This window comes from Gymnoscopelus microlampas (genome assembly GCF_963454915.1).
Source record: "Gymnoscopelus microlampas genome assembly, chromosome: 13".
Classification (NCBI taxonomy): Eukaryota; Metazoa; Chordata; class Actinopteri; order Myctophiformes; family Myctophidae; genus Gymnoscopelus; species Gymnoscopelus microlampas.
Window position 1 is genome coordinate 45,158,457 of NC_139950.1, and position 18,542 is coordinate 45,176,998.

At 41.6% G+C, this 18,542-nt stretch overlaps 1 protein-coding gene across 5 annotated transcripts in view; it reads right to left on the minus strand.

Annotated features, from left to right (window-relative positions):
* Window positions 1-18,542, minus strand: part of LOC311059189 (serum response factor-like) — a 45,199-nt gene that overhangs the window by 12,796 nt on the left and 13,861 nt on the right. For all 5 annotated transcript variants that reach the window (XM_084076887.1, XM_084076889.1, XM_084076885.1 and 2 more), the window contains exon 3: window positions 2,868-3,114. In XM_084076887.1, coding sequence (XP_083933013.1) covers window positions 2,868-3,114 — 247 coding nt within the window. The remainder of the gene's footprint in view (window positions 1-2,867; window positions 3,115-18,542) is intronic.

Consider the following 18,542-nt stretch of genomic DNA (forward strand, 5'->3'; position numbering starts at 1 on the left):
GGGCTTTTATGCCTTTATAGATAGGACAATAGAATGACAGGAAATGGGGGGAGACAACAGGAATCGAACCCGCGACACACTGTCAGGCTGGCATTACAGCTTAGGGTGCCTGGTACCGCCACACTGCGGCCCAGGCCACAACTCAGGCCACAACTCCAGAAATAGGTCCCCAAATCAGAGCCTGCTGTCGTGTCCCCAAATCCTCATCGTCTATGTAGACAGAATAGCCATCACTTATACGTATGTCTATATCATAGAAACATCGTTTAATACAATTTTCGATTAAAAAACAACATACAGAGAATAGCTGATTTACAAGCTCACAATGCATCGCGATGTAATCGGCTATTTCACGTGACACTGCTGTACAAAGAAAATATGATAAAACTGTATCAATGCATGGATGTCTGATAAATAAAAATACAAATACCCCCCAAAAAAACGTTCTCTATTACTTGATTAATTGAAAAAAATATTAACCCATTTAGACCGGAAAAGAATCTGTGTCATTTTTAGATTTCTTTGGCAATTCAAAAATAGCATTATACAAGGTTATAGTGCGGCACTACAAGCTTGTAGATCTGCATTTAAAAAAAATAATAATAATAATAACAATTTGTGCAAATCTTTAAATATATATTTTTTAAAGCGAACATTTGTAAAATATGTTGTTCCAGGGACCCCCAGAAGCAAATATTTCAGTTACAAATGTTCGCTTTAAAAAAATAAATATTCAAAGATTTGCACACATTTTCACGATTTTTCAAAAATAGCAGATCTACAAGCAGAGTGCCGCGCTATGAGCTTGTAGATCTGCTATTTTTGAATAGCAAAATAAATCTAAAATGACAGATGCGTCCCTGGATTGAATGGGTTAAGAGAATAATCACTAAAACGATAATGGCTATTTGGCAGCCCAAATGAAGTCCCCTTAATGAGGGGGTCACCTCTAGTTCAGGGCCACTCTGTGTCATGGAGCTGTGGCTCTGAAATGCACCTCAACCTATAATTTCAGCACGAGCCAACCGATTCACCCCTAACATTGAATATTCATGACTAATTATAGGCCATGTTCGTCAGCCCTCTCTACGGGGTCTATTGTGTACCTCTCACCTAATTATTCCTCTCCCACAGTGGCAATCAAAGGCAGAGGCCTGAGCCTCATGCATGTGGCTTTTTCCTGGTTACCGGGCGCTTTTGTAAAGTGTGTTTGACCGGGGGATGACGGTGTCGCGGCGTGATATATAAACGGCCTCGGGGACGGGGGGACGACACCGCCACAGACTAGTGACTTGAGGTCGTGCCTCGGTGCCATTCAAATTCTAATCGTGTCATGGAGGTAGAAAACATCATTTATTTTACATAACACACGTAGAGGCCCCCAACGAGTGTCTCCTCTCGACCCAAGTGGACCACAGCACGATGATAAGAACACTTTAGACAACAGGAGCATATTTCCTATATGCCACCAATGTTCAGATTTCACTAGAACATTGGTTCTCAAAGTGGGGTCCGGGGACCCCCAAGGGGTCCTTGGGGAGGTTCCAGGGGGTCCCCAGCAAAATGTGTTAATATAGCATTCTAACCACTTTCACCTTTTATACTTTGGCTATTCAGAAATCGTGAAAATGTGTGCAAATCTTTGAATGTAATATTTTTTAAAGCGAACATTTGTAACTCAAATCTTTGCTTCTGGAGGGTCCCTGGAACTACACACTTGCAGATGGGGGTCTGTGGCCAAATACATATCAATTTGGGGGTCCTTGACATGAAATAGTTTGAGAACCAATGCCCTACATCATAATAGTCGCCGTCAGTCACAAACCGTTACTTTTCAAGAAATAGACAAAATAACCTGGGCTCAGATCCATCCAATGAAGTTATTATCTAGTCACAAGCTATTGTTAATACTTTTCTATTAGTTCAATATTTTCTAACCCCACAGAGAGACTTAAAGAACGACTTCACTCATTTTCAAACTATCTTCATATAATTGGTCCTCACTAATGTTCATGATAAAATGTACACTTTTTTCCTACTCGGTCTGTGTCTCAGAGGAGGGGCTGTGGACAGTTCAGAAACTAAATCATCATTAGGCTTTTTTTTACATTTTTTGAAAAATTATTTTATTTAGATGTTTTTCATTTAGATAACGCTAGAACAATGGCTTCCATTATAGCATGCAAAGTTTCCAGGAATAGAATAGAAAGCCTGCAGTTTCTATTAGCTTGGATTCCCCATCGATGATGTCACTGGTAGGCGGGTTGCTGAACTGTCCACAGGCCTCCTTCCGAGACACAGACTGAGTAGACAGAAATGGTACCATATTAACATGAGCATTATTGAGGACCTATTATATGAAGATGGGAGAAGTCGTCCTTTAACCACTTTCAATGTTTTTAAAAAAAATGTAGATCTACAAGCTCTCAATGCATTGTGTGTACATTGGCTATTTTCACTACTTTTGCGTGACACTTTTAAACAACAAAGTAAGCATTGATTTATGCCTTAACCCCAGTGGTGGAAAAAGTGCTCACATTTTTTACTTAACTCATTCACTCACTCAATCTTTTGAAAATATTTTTCTTTTGAAAATCTGCTATTTTCAAATGGCAGAAATGTATATAGGGCTGGAGTGGTTAATGCATGTTTTGCAATGATAATCAAAATCTACAAAGTAACTAAAGTTTTTTTGTTGTAGTGGAGTAATTGTAGTCGAGTAAAAGTACAATATTTTACCTCTGAGGTGTAGTGGAGCAGAAGTAAAAGTATTGAAAATTGGAAATACTTTAGTAAAGTAAAAGTACCTCAAGATTGTACTTAAGTACCCCACCCCCCTTCCCCCCCAGAGATTTCCCCCTCAGTACCTGGCATGAAGGTGAAGCCGCCGGGCAGCTGCATGACCCCCGAGGTGCCACCGGCGGCCTTGAGGATGGTGCCGTTGGCGCTGATGTTGGCGCCGCCCGACACGGGCGCCAGGTAGTTGGTGATGGGGAAGGACGAGCCGCTGCTCACCTGCATGGTGGTGGAGGTGGTGGGCACCGTGGAGGACTGGGCACTGCTGGCGCCGGTGCCCGGCAGGCTGGCCACTGTGAACGCCGGCTTCAGGGCGTCCTGAGGGGACAAAACACAAAGAAATGAGACACAGGTTAGAATACCTGGCTGAGAGGCTATGGGGGAAGGAAGGCCTCATTTATTCTCAGAGCATGTCCACAGAAATAAAAAAGAACCTGTGTTCTCAATGGATCCAATTCAGTTATTATTTATTCACAAGCACTTGTTAAAGGAGCACTTGCCCTGCTTTCAACAAAAGCAGCCGATAGCAACAAAATGTGTTTTTTATTCTTTTTTTTTTCTCTAATCTAGCTAATTTGACACTGTGTTATTTTAGGCCTGGGATTCTTAAATCCTGTGTTGAGGGTCACAGAAGGAAAAAATGCACCATGATAACAAAATAAGTTGAGAACCAACCATTTACTTAAAATATTTGGTTGTTACAGTCAGATTAACAGCAGCCAGTTGTACATACTGAAAATCAAAATAAATCCAGAATCAACCATTTAATTACAGTCTGTTACAGTCTGCTTGAACAGTAATACAGACAATAAAAAAAAAAGACAGTTGCCTCTCGCGGGCCGCAAATGGCCCGCGGGCCGCCTATTGGGGAACCCTGGAGTAGACCCTCCCCCACCCCGAGACACCCGTTGTTTACATTTGTGTACACATCGTGGCTCCCGTGGCTCTCCAAAGATCGTGAATATAAGGTAAAAAACGGCATGGGGATGAAAAACATCGTTTTAATTCTGGCAGTCAATGTGTTAATGGTCTTTATAAGATGGTACCATTTCTGTCTACTCTCTCTGTGTCTCATTGGTGGGCTATGGACAGTTCAGTAGGAAAAAAAAGATTTACACGAGAACAATGGCTTCTTTTTCAGCACGGTAACTTTCCAGGAAGAGAGAAAAGGCTGTAGTTTCTATTAGCTTGGAATCCCTATAGGCTATCGATGATGTCATTGGTAGTCAGGTTTCTGAAGTACCCTATGAAACACAGAGCGAGTAGTAGGCAGATATGTGCCATCTCATGACCATTAATGAGGACCAATTATACAAAGATAAGTTTGAAAAATGGGTGAAGTACCCCTTCAATACGTTTTCATTGGAATGAATAATTTACCACTTTAACTTTCAAAATGTTTCAAAAATAGTGATGAGGCAATAGAGAAATAAAAGGGCATGAAAAGAATAAAGTTCCTTGAATTTGGCCCAGGGTTTAGTTAGGCAGTGTAATATAAACACTGTTCATCTCCTCTATGTGCTGGTAATACATTATGTGATTTATTTACACCACTACCACTATTACGCTCAAAGAAGTGGAACCCAGGCAGCTGTGAAAGCAACATTAAAGTTGTTTCAATCAAATGGCACCTAAAACAACACCATTAATGAGGCCTTTCCTGTCCCAGCAGTTGAAGCCAGTGTTTACCCGGGACATAGAAAAAGGACAGAGAAGGACAGGGGTTAATACTTGTGCCATTTTCGAGGATAGATTAATGGTTTGACAGAGTCCAGATTGGACCCCAAAACGCCCTTTCAAATGACACAAGCAGGGTCTAGGGAAACAGACAGGGTCACTGAGTCTTAATTGTGCCCATCAGTGGTGGGAAAAGTACTCACATTTTTCACTTAAGTAAAAGTATCAAAACTGCAGTGTAGAAATACTCTGTTACAAGTAAAAGTCTGGTAATCAAAATGTACTTGAGTAAAAGAACAAAAGTATTGGCATCAAAATATACTTAAAGTACCAAAAGTGAAAGTACTCATTATGCAGAATGTCTCATTTCACAAGTTCAACGGTTAAAATCTTTTGAAAATAGCCGATCTACAAGCTCACAATGCGTCACATCGCGTCGCATTGTGTGCTTGTAGATCGGCTATTTTCAAATGGCCGAAATTTATATAGGGCTGAAGTGGTTAATGTATGTTTCGTAATAATAATCTAAATGGGCAAAGTAACTAGTAACTAAAGTTGTCAAATAATTGTAGTGGAATAAAAGTACAATATTTGCCTCTGATATGTAGTGGAGTAGAAGTAAAAGTATTGAGAATGGGAAATACTCCAGCAAAGTAAGAATTCTGCAAAGGTGTACTTAAGTACAGTACCTTACTTGAGTAAATGTTCTTAGTTACTTTACACCACTGTGGTGCCTATATGTTAAAAAACAACAACAACACTTTATGGCAGAGACATAATCTCAGTGTTCAGTCAGTCAGCCAGAGGGACAATGTGCTGTAGCTCAAGAAACAGACATTGACCCCTGCAGTGACGCAATGGTGAGGTCTTTATTTAACAAAGTTAACACAGTCCAAACTACTGACCAACCAGTGTCTTAGAAAAAGATCACCTGCAGCATGTACAGTACTGTACATGCACAGCATAATATCCTCATGGAAGACCGCCTCTGACGTCACAGTCATTTAGTATCAGTACGTAGAAAGTAGGCACTAGCATTGGTATTGCAGCATCAGTAATATCACTTGTGTCCTTATATTTTGATACGTTATCATGACTTATCTTATTTAAAATTTAGTGCAATGATTATCTATCTATATTATCAATAAATTCCAATCTGTGGGTGCCACTGCCAACTTTCTTGTACAGCGCACTGCCATTAGGCTAATTTAGAACCCCTATTTTCATCGCGACGCATTGTGAAAATAGGGGTTCTAAATTAGCTTGTAGATCTGCTATTTTCAAAAGACTTGTATACACTTGAAAACTTGAAATGGGACATTTTGAATTTCCGGACTTTTAATTGTATTTCTACGTTTGCGTATTGATTCTTTTACGTAAAACATTTGAGTCCTTTTTCCACCACTGAAGGCTGGTAGAGTGCGTTTAAGCCACACCTTTATTAGACCACAAGCACCACCGCGAACCAGTGTTGACAACAAAATGTACATGGCAAGGTGTTTTAGTTGGCAAGGTGGCGGGTCCATTTGGTTACAGCTTGCCTTTTTACAGCGAGGCTCTCTAGGACAGTGGTTCTCCCCCCAAAATAATATTATTTGAACTGGGGACCCCCTCACTTGTTTGACTCGGTTACACAGATAAATATTGTGAAAATATCAGATCTACAAGCTTGCAGATCGGCTATTTTCAGACTTTTTGCCTCTTTCTTATATTACTTGACAATTTGGCCAATATTTGACCAGTTTTTATAGTGTAGTTTGTTGATTACTTTTGATGCAGCAATGGTCTTATTTCTTTCTCTTTTTTTTAGGTATTAAAAAGGTCGTAAAAGTCCTTAGATTGTCACTTCACTGTCATCTGGGGACCCCAAAAAAATCATGTGGGGACCCCTTTGGGGATGAGAACCACTGCTCTAGGAGGCTACATTTATAAACGTAGTGGGTCCCACTCAAGAGTGGCAAGAGTGAGTTGACTTTTTTATTATTCTTTACATGTCGGAATGAACAAACGGTTGGGCTATCCAGCCTTCGTCAGCTGGATAGCCCAAACGTTTGATCATTCTGACATGTAAAGACCCACTACTTTTATCAAATTCTGTTGATCTAAAGAGGATATCACACCAGAGAAGTCAGTGGTAACAAAACCATATATTTATCTCTAGGAGGCTAGCCATCTATAGGAGGATTGGTGTGTGTGTGTGTGTGTGTGTGTGTGTGTGTGTGTGTGTGTGTGTGTGTGTGTGTGTGTGTGTGTGTGTGTGGTTGCCTCTAGAGCCAATATCTCAAAGCGCTAAACCGATAAAGAAACCATCCATAACTGAAATCAGAACTGCTCGTGGTGAGCAGGTCTGGTTGTTGCTGTGCTGTAGGTGTGTGAATGTAACATTGTAAAGTGCTTGGAAAAAGGTGCTATCCTATATTAAAATTGGCTACTGGGAGGGCTGACCATCCGGCGGTCAGCCCTCCCAGTAGACAATTTTAATTGGCTACCACTCTGACTCAGACATAATCATAAACAAACCCGCGATATGCCCATATATAGGCAGGTCACTCTGACTCAGACATAACCATAAACAAACCCGATACTGGGCATGTCACTATGACTCAGAGTCTCAGACATAACCATAAACAAACCCGATTTTCCTGCAGTTTGAACAACGTCTAAAGGTCAGGATGATGAGTATTTGAAGCCTTCTCAGGTGGTAGAATAGGTAAAACCACTTGAAACGTAGCATCGCAATTCTTGGGGAAACATTATTCGCCAAAAAAAAAGCAGATCTACAAGCTCACAATGCGACACGTTGTGAGCTTGTAGATCGGCTACTTTTGGCAAAGGGATTTGGTGTAGATCCCCTCTAAAAGAGCACATCAAGTACAGAGGCAAAACTCATGTCCGGTTTACTTAGTAATAGAGGGTTTAAGTGGTTAACCCATTAAGACCTGAAACGCATCTGTGTCACTTTTATATTTCTTTAGGCTATTCAAAAATAGCAGATCTACAAGCTCATAGCACGGCACCGAGTGCCGCACTACGAGCTTGTAGATCTGCTATTTTTTGTAAAAATCGTTAAAATCTGTGCAAATCTTTGAATATATGTATTTTTTTCAAAGTGTTAGGATTTAGAAAACATCTTTTTTAATTGGCCTCAGGTCTTAAGTGGTTAAGTGGTGAAGACAGTGTTGGAGAGCCTTGTTGGCTCAGCCAGTAAGAATGCCGACCACAACATAACCACCATGTCTCTGGCTCCAATCCCTGATGAGGACCGGTGTGGCTTGTCATCTCCTCCTCTGTGTTCTTCTTGCTTTGCTGTCTCTCTCTCTCTCTCTAGCCCTATCCATTCAAATTAGCTAATGGGAGGGCTGGCTGGCCGGCAGACAGACAGACCACTGCGGCCCGTCACTACGACTCAGACAGAACCATAAACAAACCCGATACTCCCATATATAGGCATAGCGCGGCCCGTCACTATGATGAGCTCAAGACATGACCACAAACAAAACCCGATACACCCCGTTACAGGCCCTACAACTACAACACCTTTTCTGCTCACCGAGTACCGTTTTTAGCAGAAGGTACACGGTTCAAGCGCCAGTGGCTATGTGAGAGATACGAGCTGACATTGTGTAACCATCACATTTAGGGGCACAACAGTTAAATCAAACAAATCGATTATAAAAGATATAATAAAATACACATTTCATATATTTTTTCAAAAACAGTAGGAACTAGAAAAAGTGCTCCTCGGAGCACAGGTCTCCGCCAGGTCAGGAAGTTGCAATAGATGGTTTACCAGGCAAAGAAAGCAGCAGTTATAAAATCATGAGTGTGAAGTGAGCGGTGGTATTTATGAGTTATTAATTTCATCATGCTTACATCATGCTTACGGTGCTTATATTTTGTCATGCGTCTCGCTAGCCAATCACAGCGAGATCACAATCACAGCTAGCCAATCACAGCTGTTCACAGACGGACGGACACACACACACACGGACGGAGGGTAAAACATACTCTCTGCCATGCCTTCGGCTTGGCGGAGACAATAATTGCGTTTCTATCTATAAATTATGTCGCAAATCTGTATGTGTGTGTGTGTGTGTGTGTGTGTGTGTGTGTGTGTGTGTGTGTGTGTGTGTGTGTGTGCGTGTGCGTGTCTGTCTGTCCTTTGCGTATCTCGAGAACCGTTCAACCAATCGAATTCAAACTTGGCGTGTATATTACTGAGGACCGGATCAGCGGTTGTGCATTATTCAAGTTATTGTTAATGTTGGCATCAGAGGCAGGCATCTGTCTGTTAGCGCCCAAATACAAGATGCCCGGAATCTGGTAATGCTGATAATTGCTGATGCAAACAGGTCTAAAGATAGCCATGTGCCAAGCGGGAGCCCATGCACGACGCAAAAGACGCTGTGCACGTGTAGCTGAGTCAGACCAAAGCACGAGATGCACACCTAGCGTGGGACAGAATGATGCAGGTGGATGGAGGGTCAGACAAGGCAGGCTGAATGCACGCCTAACTTGAGGGCGGAGGCGACACTGCAAGATGCGAGCAAGAGCGTCAGGCAAGCAATGCTGCACAAAGATTCAAGGAATCTCTGTGTGCATATATTCCAGGTATCTGTCTGTCTCATGCGACGTCATAGTACTGACTTCACAGATGAGTGACGTCATAGACTGACCAGCCTCCAAGTACTCTCATAATGATGCCTCCAAGTACTCTCATAATGATGCCAACCTCCTCAAATTCCCCACCAAAAAAAACGAAGCGCACCTGGGGTGATAGGGCATTCTCCGTTGCAGCACCCACCCTCTGGAACCCACTCCCACCTCACATCAAAACCGCCCCCACCCTTGCCGTGTTCAAAACCTCCCTCAAAACCCACCTCTTCAGAACTGCTTTCCCCACCTAGCTGATCTCCTACCACCCTAGTCTCAACTTTTGTTTTATTCCCTGGCCTTCTGTAGCCTTTTTAACTTTTTATTCTCTGTATTTTCTTCTTGTAAAGCGACTTTGAGTACTCAGAAAAGCGCTATATAAATTCCAGGTATTATTATTATTAACGGGTGCTGCACTAGTTAGAGATAATAATGCATGCAACTCCATCCGAATTATTACTACTTATTTAACAAACACGTCAACATAAAATGTCAATGTGAAAACGCATTTGCAAAATTTCATTCAATATAAATTAATGATTTAAAAAAGAGGCTATTCATCAGAGTGAGCATTAAGTGAAGGATAAGAACACAGTGTGTTCTGCTGGTGTGAGGGGGCTGTGTGAGCAGAGGCAAGTAGGCGTTAGACAAGGACTGGAATACACATCTACAGCCCCCACTGCTGCCTGTTCCCAACTTCCTACACATACAGCCTCATATAGACATTTCACGTGACACTAAAGATCAGAGAAAGACGCAGAATGTATTCTCTTTGCATTCAATAATACTCCAAGGCTGTATCCTTGGGAGTATATTGAATGCAAAGAGAATAAATCAGTGATGATGGCAGAATATTGCTACCACCGCTTTGGTAGGTAATCAGGGATGCGATCAAGTACAATACCATTGAAAAAGGCAGGGCAAAAGAAATCTTCTAACGCACCCCACAGCACCACCCACCCACACACACGTAAAATCCCAGCCTTAACCCTTTAAGACCTGAGGCCGATTCTACAAAATGTCTTCTAAATCTAAATCATAGCAGTTTTTTGAAAAAAACGTATGTTTCTATATCAGTGATTCTCAAAATGTTTCATGTCAAGGACCCCAAAATGTATATGTATTTGGCCCCGGACCCCCATCTCAAAATATGTTGTTCTAGGGACCCCCAGAAGCAAAGAATAGAGTTAAAATGTTCGCTTTAAAACAATATATATTCAAAAGATTTGCACACATTTTAACGATTTTTCAAAAATAGCAGATCTACAAGCTCGTAGTGCGGCACTCGGTGCCGCGCTATGAGCTTGTAGATCTGCTATTTTTGAACAGCCAAAGTGTAAAATAATGCTTTTTAGCTCAAATCAAAAAGTTACACAGATGCGTTCCAGGTCTTAATGGGTTAATAACATAGGGTAGAATAGTGAGCCTCGCTCACCAAGGCAGTGGAGTGGAGCGCCACTATTGGTTTTTATATGTGACTGATTACATGTGACTGGGTGAGAGGTGGACGATCCAACATGGTCTGCTCTGATAAGGACCGTCGTCCACATGGTTATTAGAAATAAAGTCCTATCAAATGTTCTGTCTATAACTGATGGGATTGAAAATTGCATATTAGGAATGAAAAAATTATAACGACTAAAAGGAATAGTTCACCCCAAAAAAAAGGAGATTTTTGTGTTTTTGTCACATTCCTAAGCCAATAATTTGATTACCGGCAGAAAGATGCTAATGTATCCGGTAGGAGACTCAAAAAAGAGACTATTTTTTCTACCTGAGAGACCGCCCAGTCATCAAATTATTGGCTTAGGAATGCGACGAAAATGAATTCAATGCTTCATGGTGGTGTGCAATTGATAGAATTTGTTTTGGGTGAACTACTCCTTTAAGTCACAGTGCATTCACCAACTGAATTCAACACAACCTCCTGATGTTGAACTGACAAAGACGTAGCCTATAGTAACAGTAATAATACTAGAGAATCAACTGGATTGTGTCCTAATAGCCCATTAAGACCTGGAACGCATCTGTGTCACTTTAGATTTCTTTGGCTATTCTAAAAAACTGTTAGGATTTAGAAAACATTTTTAAGAATCGCCTCAGTCCTCAATGGGCTAATGGGAGGATTGGGAGCAGAAGAGAAGGAGAAGCTACTGTACAACAGCATGCTGTAGCTGACTAGTAGCTGTAACACAGTATTGAGCAGCAGGCAGTCAGTGCCTGCCTTCTGTTCAGCTCAGCTGAAGGGGAATTCAAGTCCAAGGTTCTTCCCCTCTCTAGTTAAACAGCAGTGTGACTGTGACTGCTGCAGGAGGGAGGTTGGGGCAAGGACAGGCTGAATGCCGTCACATTCTTCTCTTTACGTAAAGAGCGATACGGAATGGTGACAGAAAGTTGAACACCGTGGCTCAGCGGGAGTCCACCGGCCTATCTATTAGGGTCTGTTTGTGTGTCTGTCTCTTTTAACCCATTAAGACCTGAAGCCGATTCTACAAATGTCTCCTATATAAATCCCAACAGTTTTCTGAAAAAAACGTATGTTTCTATATCAGTGGTGCTCAAACATTTTCATGTCAAGGACCCCCAGAATTATATGTATTTTGTCGCGGACCACCCTCTCAAAATATGTTGTTCCAGGGACCCCCCAGAAGCAAGGATTTGAGTTAAAAATGTTCGCTTTAAAAGAATATAAATATATTAATTTTCACACATTTTCTCGATTTTTCAAAAATAGCAGATCTACAAGCTCGTACCGCGGCACTCGGTGCCGCGCTATGAGCTTGTATATCTGCTATTTTTGAATAGCCAAAGTGTAAAATAATGCTTTTTAACTCAAATCTAAAGTGACACAGATGCGTTCCAGGTCTTAAAGGGGTTAAACCCATTTTTCTCAACCAGTTGCCTATGTAATCCTGGGTGCTACTCTCCCTCTGCCAGCCTGGGGAGAGCCCAGAACTGAGCTCATGCCTCCTTCAAATGCATGAGGAGCTAGCAATCCGCTTCTTATCACACCCGGGCCGGCAGGGGGGAGTTTAAATTTAAATGTGTGATTTTAATTTTATAATTGATGTCAATGGGGCTCTTAGCAGGGCTACAACCTTGGCCAGCTTTGGAGTCCTAGGTCATAGATATGTCATAGATGACTGGACATCACAGACTGGCCACGTGAAGAGGGAGATCCACACATGGGAGCCATGCTGTTCACCATGTGGAAACAGAGAATCCACATGATTACATTTTGTTCTCCCTGTAAGATAGCCGCCATTGCCATCGGGGCAAGTTCTGACACAGTGACGGTGATTAAAAATCATGAGAAATCATCTGCCAACAAGGTACTCTGTTCAGTCTCCCCTATGTTATAAGTTCAATTTCAATATGGGTTCAAGCATTTTTCAATTCATTTCATAATTAACCCATTAAGGCCCGAGTTCGATTCTTAAAATGTTTTCAACAGATTTTTGAAAAAAAAAAATATATATTTTTTTTACGATTTTTCAAAAATAGCAGATCTACATGAGCTTGTATATCTGCTATTTTTGAATAGCCAAAGAGATCTGAAGTGACACAGATGCGTTCCAGGTCTTAATGGGTTAAGACTAATAGAAATAGTTCCAAACTCCAGATTGTTGGTACACACATACATACATACATACATACATACATGTATACGATCATGATGGGATGTCACACCATCAGGTCAAACGTCTCTGATTTAAACCCATTAACCCTTCATTTGTTTGTGAGTGTGAAAGAGCACCTGAGGACAATGTGCTGAAAAATGTAAACGAGGGCCCACACATCAGTGTCTCTAACGCTGGGTGAGATTAACCACTGAACCACATGACCTCTAGTGTCCCTGTTCTGGGCTTCATGTCATAACATTCTACAAAAAAGAGCCCCAAAATAGGGATGCCAGATTGAAAGTGGTTAAAACAGTGGATCTCAAAACCTTCTCATGTCAAGGACCCCCAAATTGACAATTATTAGCCCGCGGACCCCCATTTGAAAATATATGCCAAGGACCCCAATAAGAGAAGATTTTTACGGCTCTAGCAGTGATTTTCAACCATTTCAATTTCAAGGACCCCCAGTTTGACATGCATTAGGCTAATACGGACCCCCATTTAATGGCATTTCTATCTCTGGGACCCCAATTTATATTGTAAAATCAATGTCAATTTAACTCTGAGAGTGTACAAATGGAACCAAATGGACCCGTTAGGGTCCATTTGGTTCCATTTGTACACTCTCTGAGTTACAGACCCATAAGGGTCAATTTGGTTCCAGACTATCTATCATATAGCAGTGGGGGCCCCCTGGAACTCCCTTCAAGGTCCCCTGGGGGTCCCCAGACCCCACTTTGAGAACCAAGGGGTTAAAGTGAGGACATATCAGTGCTATAGGATCACTACAGCGCTGTGTCGTGTCGTGCCATGTTTTGCAATCGACCACGGAGGACAGACGGGGGGGCGAGCGGTTTGCGGGACGAGGCTGTGTGGGGTGGTCATGGGGGGGGTGTAGAGGTGGGGGGGGGGACACTAGGGGACGTGCGACAGGGGAAAGGATAAGGGCGAGAGAGAGGAGAGTACAAACAGCTGAGGGTGCAGACAGCTGGAGGGAAACCTGAGCACCTCTCTCTGAAGGAGGGATTTAACCCTTTCACGTGACGCCAGCTGAACCGACAGCAGACTGGGTGTTAAAGACACCCCCCCCCCCACCTCCCCTGACTGTGGTAAAGTTTTAAAAAAAATCTGTGTCACTCAATGTCCCTTAAAACAAACTACAGAAATAAAAAAAAAGGCATAGATCTATGTCCCTGGCTGTTGTGTTAAAAAGAGAGAAAACTGGCCAGCAAGCAGGTGTGTAAAAAGTGCGGAATTCAAAATGTACTTACAAAATGTAATGTAAAAGTACAAAAGTATTGCCATCAAAATGTACTTAAAGTACCAAAAGTAAAAGTTCTCATTATGCAGAATGTCCCATTTCAAGTTTTCAAATGTATAAAAATCTTTTGAAAATAGCAGAGCTACAAGCTCACAATGCGTCAGCTTGTAGATCGGCTATTTTCAAACGGCCGAAAATGTATTTAGGGCTGAAGTCAAGTGGTTAATGTATGTTTTGTAATCAAAATCAACAAAGTAACTAGTTGAAATAAAACTAGTAACTAAAGTTTTCAAATAATTGTAGTGGAGTAAAAGTACAATATTTGCCTCTGAGATGTACCGGTAGTGGAGTTGAAGTAAAAGTACTGAAAATTGGAAAAACTCCAGTAAAGTAAAAAAAAAAATCCTCAAAAGTGTACTTAAGGACAGTACTTGAGTTAATGTACTTAAGTGACTTTACAGCCACTGATAAACACTAAATACACACCTGACAGCGGCTGTCACTGACTGCATCCACTCAGACTGACAGCTACTACACACTAAAGTACACAGAAACAAACAGGGGTTTTAGTAGAGCGGGGGGTATACACGGATTAAAGCCAAATTTTATCTCACGACTGAAAACCTAATGTGCAATTTGTGAAACAGTGTGATGATTCCTAAACGATGAACACAATATGTAAAATTAGGATGCTTTAGTAATGTTGGTCCTGCTGTTCTAACATACTGCCAACGGGTTCAAAAACACAAATTCACAGATTCAGGCTTTAACCGTTGCTTTTATATTAAATATCCGAGACGATTAAGATATTATGGAAGATGCTTCTGAACATAATTATTGCTAGTTTGACCACTTCAAATGCTCTAATCTTAATGACCGAAAATAGCCTTTCTAAAAGCTCTGAATGCGTCGCAGACGCATTGAGAGCTTGTAGATCGGCTATTTTTGCTGCGCAACATGCTTCCATAGAAGACATGCTGGCTTCCATGGAATCCAAATGACTGAAATCAGTCTTGGCGACTGAGAACTTTAATCCATGGGTATAAGAGCTGAACTAGAAGGTGTCCCCACTAAAAAAAAGTAGGTCGTTCGATTCCACACAGGCTTTGAGTTGGCACGGCCTATAACAGTGAGGCCTGGTGAAGTTCTCACTTATCTCTATGACCCACATATCAATCTGCCACTGACCTACTGCTTTGTTTGCCCCGTCTTCCTGTCTGTCCTCCTGTTCAAATGGTCGCTCTATAAACAGCGCTGGCTTTTAGTCAAAAGAGAAGCCAGATCATAGTAAACATGGTCTGTCGGTCCGAGGAGAGGGGTCGAAGCATTCCTTCACCAAAACTCTGCTTTTAAAAAAAGAACTTCCTGCGTGGGTTTGTTTGCAACAGAGCTGCTCTTTTGTTGTGACGTAGTAGCAGTAGCGCCGTGTCCCTGCTACTCCCTACGGTTTTCACTTTCACCTAATGTCACTACTACAAAGTGGTGGAAAACGTACTCACATGTTTTACTTAAGTACAAGTATATGTACGTGAAGTACAAAAGTATTGGTATCAAAATGTACCAAAAGTAAAAAGTACTGAAATGTTTGAAAATAGCAGATCTCCTAGCTCACAACGCGTCGCGATGCGACGCGTTGTGAGCTAGTAGATCGGCTATTTTCAAATAGCCTAGGTATAACATAGGACTAAAGTGGTTAATGTATGTTTTATAATGTAATAATTTATATCTGCAAAGTAACTAAAGTTTTCAAATACTTGTAGTGGAGTAAGAGTACAATATTTGCCTCTGAGATGTAGTCGAGTAGAAGTAAAAGTACAGACAATTGGAAATACTCCAGTAAAGTACCTCAACATTTTACTGAAATACAGTACTTGAGTAAATGTACTTAGTTACTTTACACCACCGCCCTACCCCCCACTGTTTCTTTCTTATGTCACTACTACAACAAAGTGAAATCCTGAGTGTTAATGAGACTCTGGAATTAACACAAACAATGGATGCATGTGGGTAAATTAACACTCATGACATTGCTGTGTAGGCGCTTATAGACTGTGTGTGGGCCCTATTTTCGCCGGTGCCTTACCCATTATCCCTAAACTTCGTTGTCATCTTTTACCGTTTAAAAAAATATTTTCAAACAGTTCAAATAGCCAATCTACAAGTTCACAACGTGTCGATGTAGATCGGCAGTTGAACTATTTGAAAATGTTTTTAGAAATAGTAAAAAATGGCAAATAAGTTTAGGGATAATGGGTAAGGTAAAAAATAGGGCCTCCCAACACGTGCTATCCACAAGTGTCCTAGGGCATGGTGGGCATCACTTCCTGTCGATTTGATCAGGTATCAGGGATCAAATCGACAGGAAGTGCCCTAGGAAACTAGGATATAAAAAAGGTGGGCAAAATGTGAGCTATAGTCTTGAGATTCAAAACAATCACATTTTCAGAATAGTATAAAAACGGTTTTATTTGTCATGAAAGTAAACTAAGATTCCATCAGTCTTTTGATTTATACTATGAATTCTGTTCGGAAAAGTTACAATCTCCAATCTTCTTCAGCTCTATCTCACCTTCCATTCAACCAACCAACCAGTCAAGACAAGACAAGGTCACGGCCCCTCTTAGTATAGACGAATCCACAGAGCGGCAATCATAACTGCTGTGTCAAGCGAGTGCCGCTCCGCACCTCCGCACCACAGCTACAGGCATTCACTCGGTGGATTTGTCTATAATGAGACATCTAACGAACACTTGAATGTATTCCTTCCATATAGGATGTGGGTCTGTTCAGTCCTCCAGCTTATCATAGATAAGTCTGCTTATGTATAATACAATGAACCATTTAATCTGTATCACAACAGAGCAGCGTTATGGTACTCTTCAAGTTTGACCTTCTCACATTCACAGAAAACATTAAGAATTATATTATGAAGGACAAATGGCTGATTTATACACTATACCGAAAACAATTGATTTCCAACTGGGGAAAAAAACTGAGTTTTTTTCTTTTTTTGCACCACCTACCATAGTATTTTAACTCTTACAGTGTCTTTACCGAGTCCCTTTTTAAAAAAACTTTTGAAAATAGCCTAGATATATAAAATAGGGCTGAAGTGGTAAATGTATGTTTTATAATGTAATCATTTATATCTACAAAGTAACAAGTAACTAAAGTTTTCAAATAATTGTAATGGACTAAGAGTACACATATATTTGCAAACTGCAAGAGTAAGTTTGTGTCCTTGTTACACATAAAGGCAATAAAGACTCTTGAATCTTCAAGAGACCTTGACAAGACTAAAAGACTTATTATCCTTCTGTTCAGTAACGGCTACAACAGCAGAATGATTCAACACAGAGAGAGAGAGAGACAGAGAGAGAAAGGGAGAGAGAGAGAGACAAGTCATACATGATTCATGAGGGATTACGGCCATCCAACATGAAGGTGACAACTGGCAGGCGGGTGTACCGGTGCTGGTGGGTTGGAGCACCCACAATTGTGCAGCCTACTGGTGGTGGTTGCCCCCATCGGCTAATCTCCCCATTTGCTGGCTCCCATCTCCCAGTCTGTCACCCTGCCAGCAGCATGGAATTCAGCAGCTCCATTTGGGACTGCTAAAAAAGGCAAGGCAGCCCAAGTGGAGGAGTCGCAGCCAATGGCGTCTGACCCGTCCAGTTGCTCGCTGTAAAATAAGGGCAGGGGGTGGGGGGGTGGTAGGGGGGTGACATAACGTTGCCTCCCTCCCCCTCTATCACGGTGACACATTACCTACCCCCCCCCACACACAACTCTCTCCCTCCTCTCACTAAACGTGTCACTCAATCTCTTCTGCCCCCCCCCCTCCTCCTCCATCTGTGTGTCTCTCTCTCCCCGTCTCCTCCTCTTGTCTCTCGCTCGCCAGAATCTATTTAGGAGCAACCTGGTGATAAGAGTACATGCGTGTCTGAGGAAATTAACTTTTCATTATCGATGATGATGCTCACTTGGCACTTCAGCTCACACACAGTAAAGGCCCGCTGTGTTTAAAATCCACCTTGTGAAAAAAAACGTCACCTTTGTTTAACAAGGATAGGTCCCTTTGAGATTGAAGTCCTGACCGAGACAGGCAGCAGCACAAAAAATAAAAACAAGTCGTAAACAGACAATGAAAAAAATCATTCTCAAAGCACAGCGCAAGCCAAGCATCCAAAAACCTCTGTTTAAACAACACCCCAACAAATGTCTGTCTCCATGTCTTTCAAAATAAGCAATAAGAAATCAGATTATAGAGTTTTCAAACAGTCTGCAATATATTCCAGTCTGGGGGTGCAGAATACCTAAAATCCCCATAAATAAAAACAACACTATTCAAATATGATAGCGTGCCATATCAGTGACACCTCTCAGACTCACCAATCAGCTTCATTCCTCTGGGGAGTGAACCAGAACTAAAGAGGCATACGCACATTATTCTGAACAATGATGTCACCTTATCATGCTAGGAGCTGCCAAACTGGCAGCAAAAAAAGGAGGGAAAACAAACATGTGGGCGA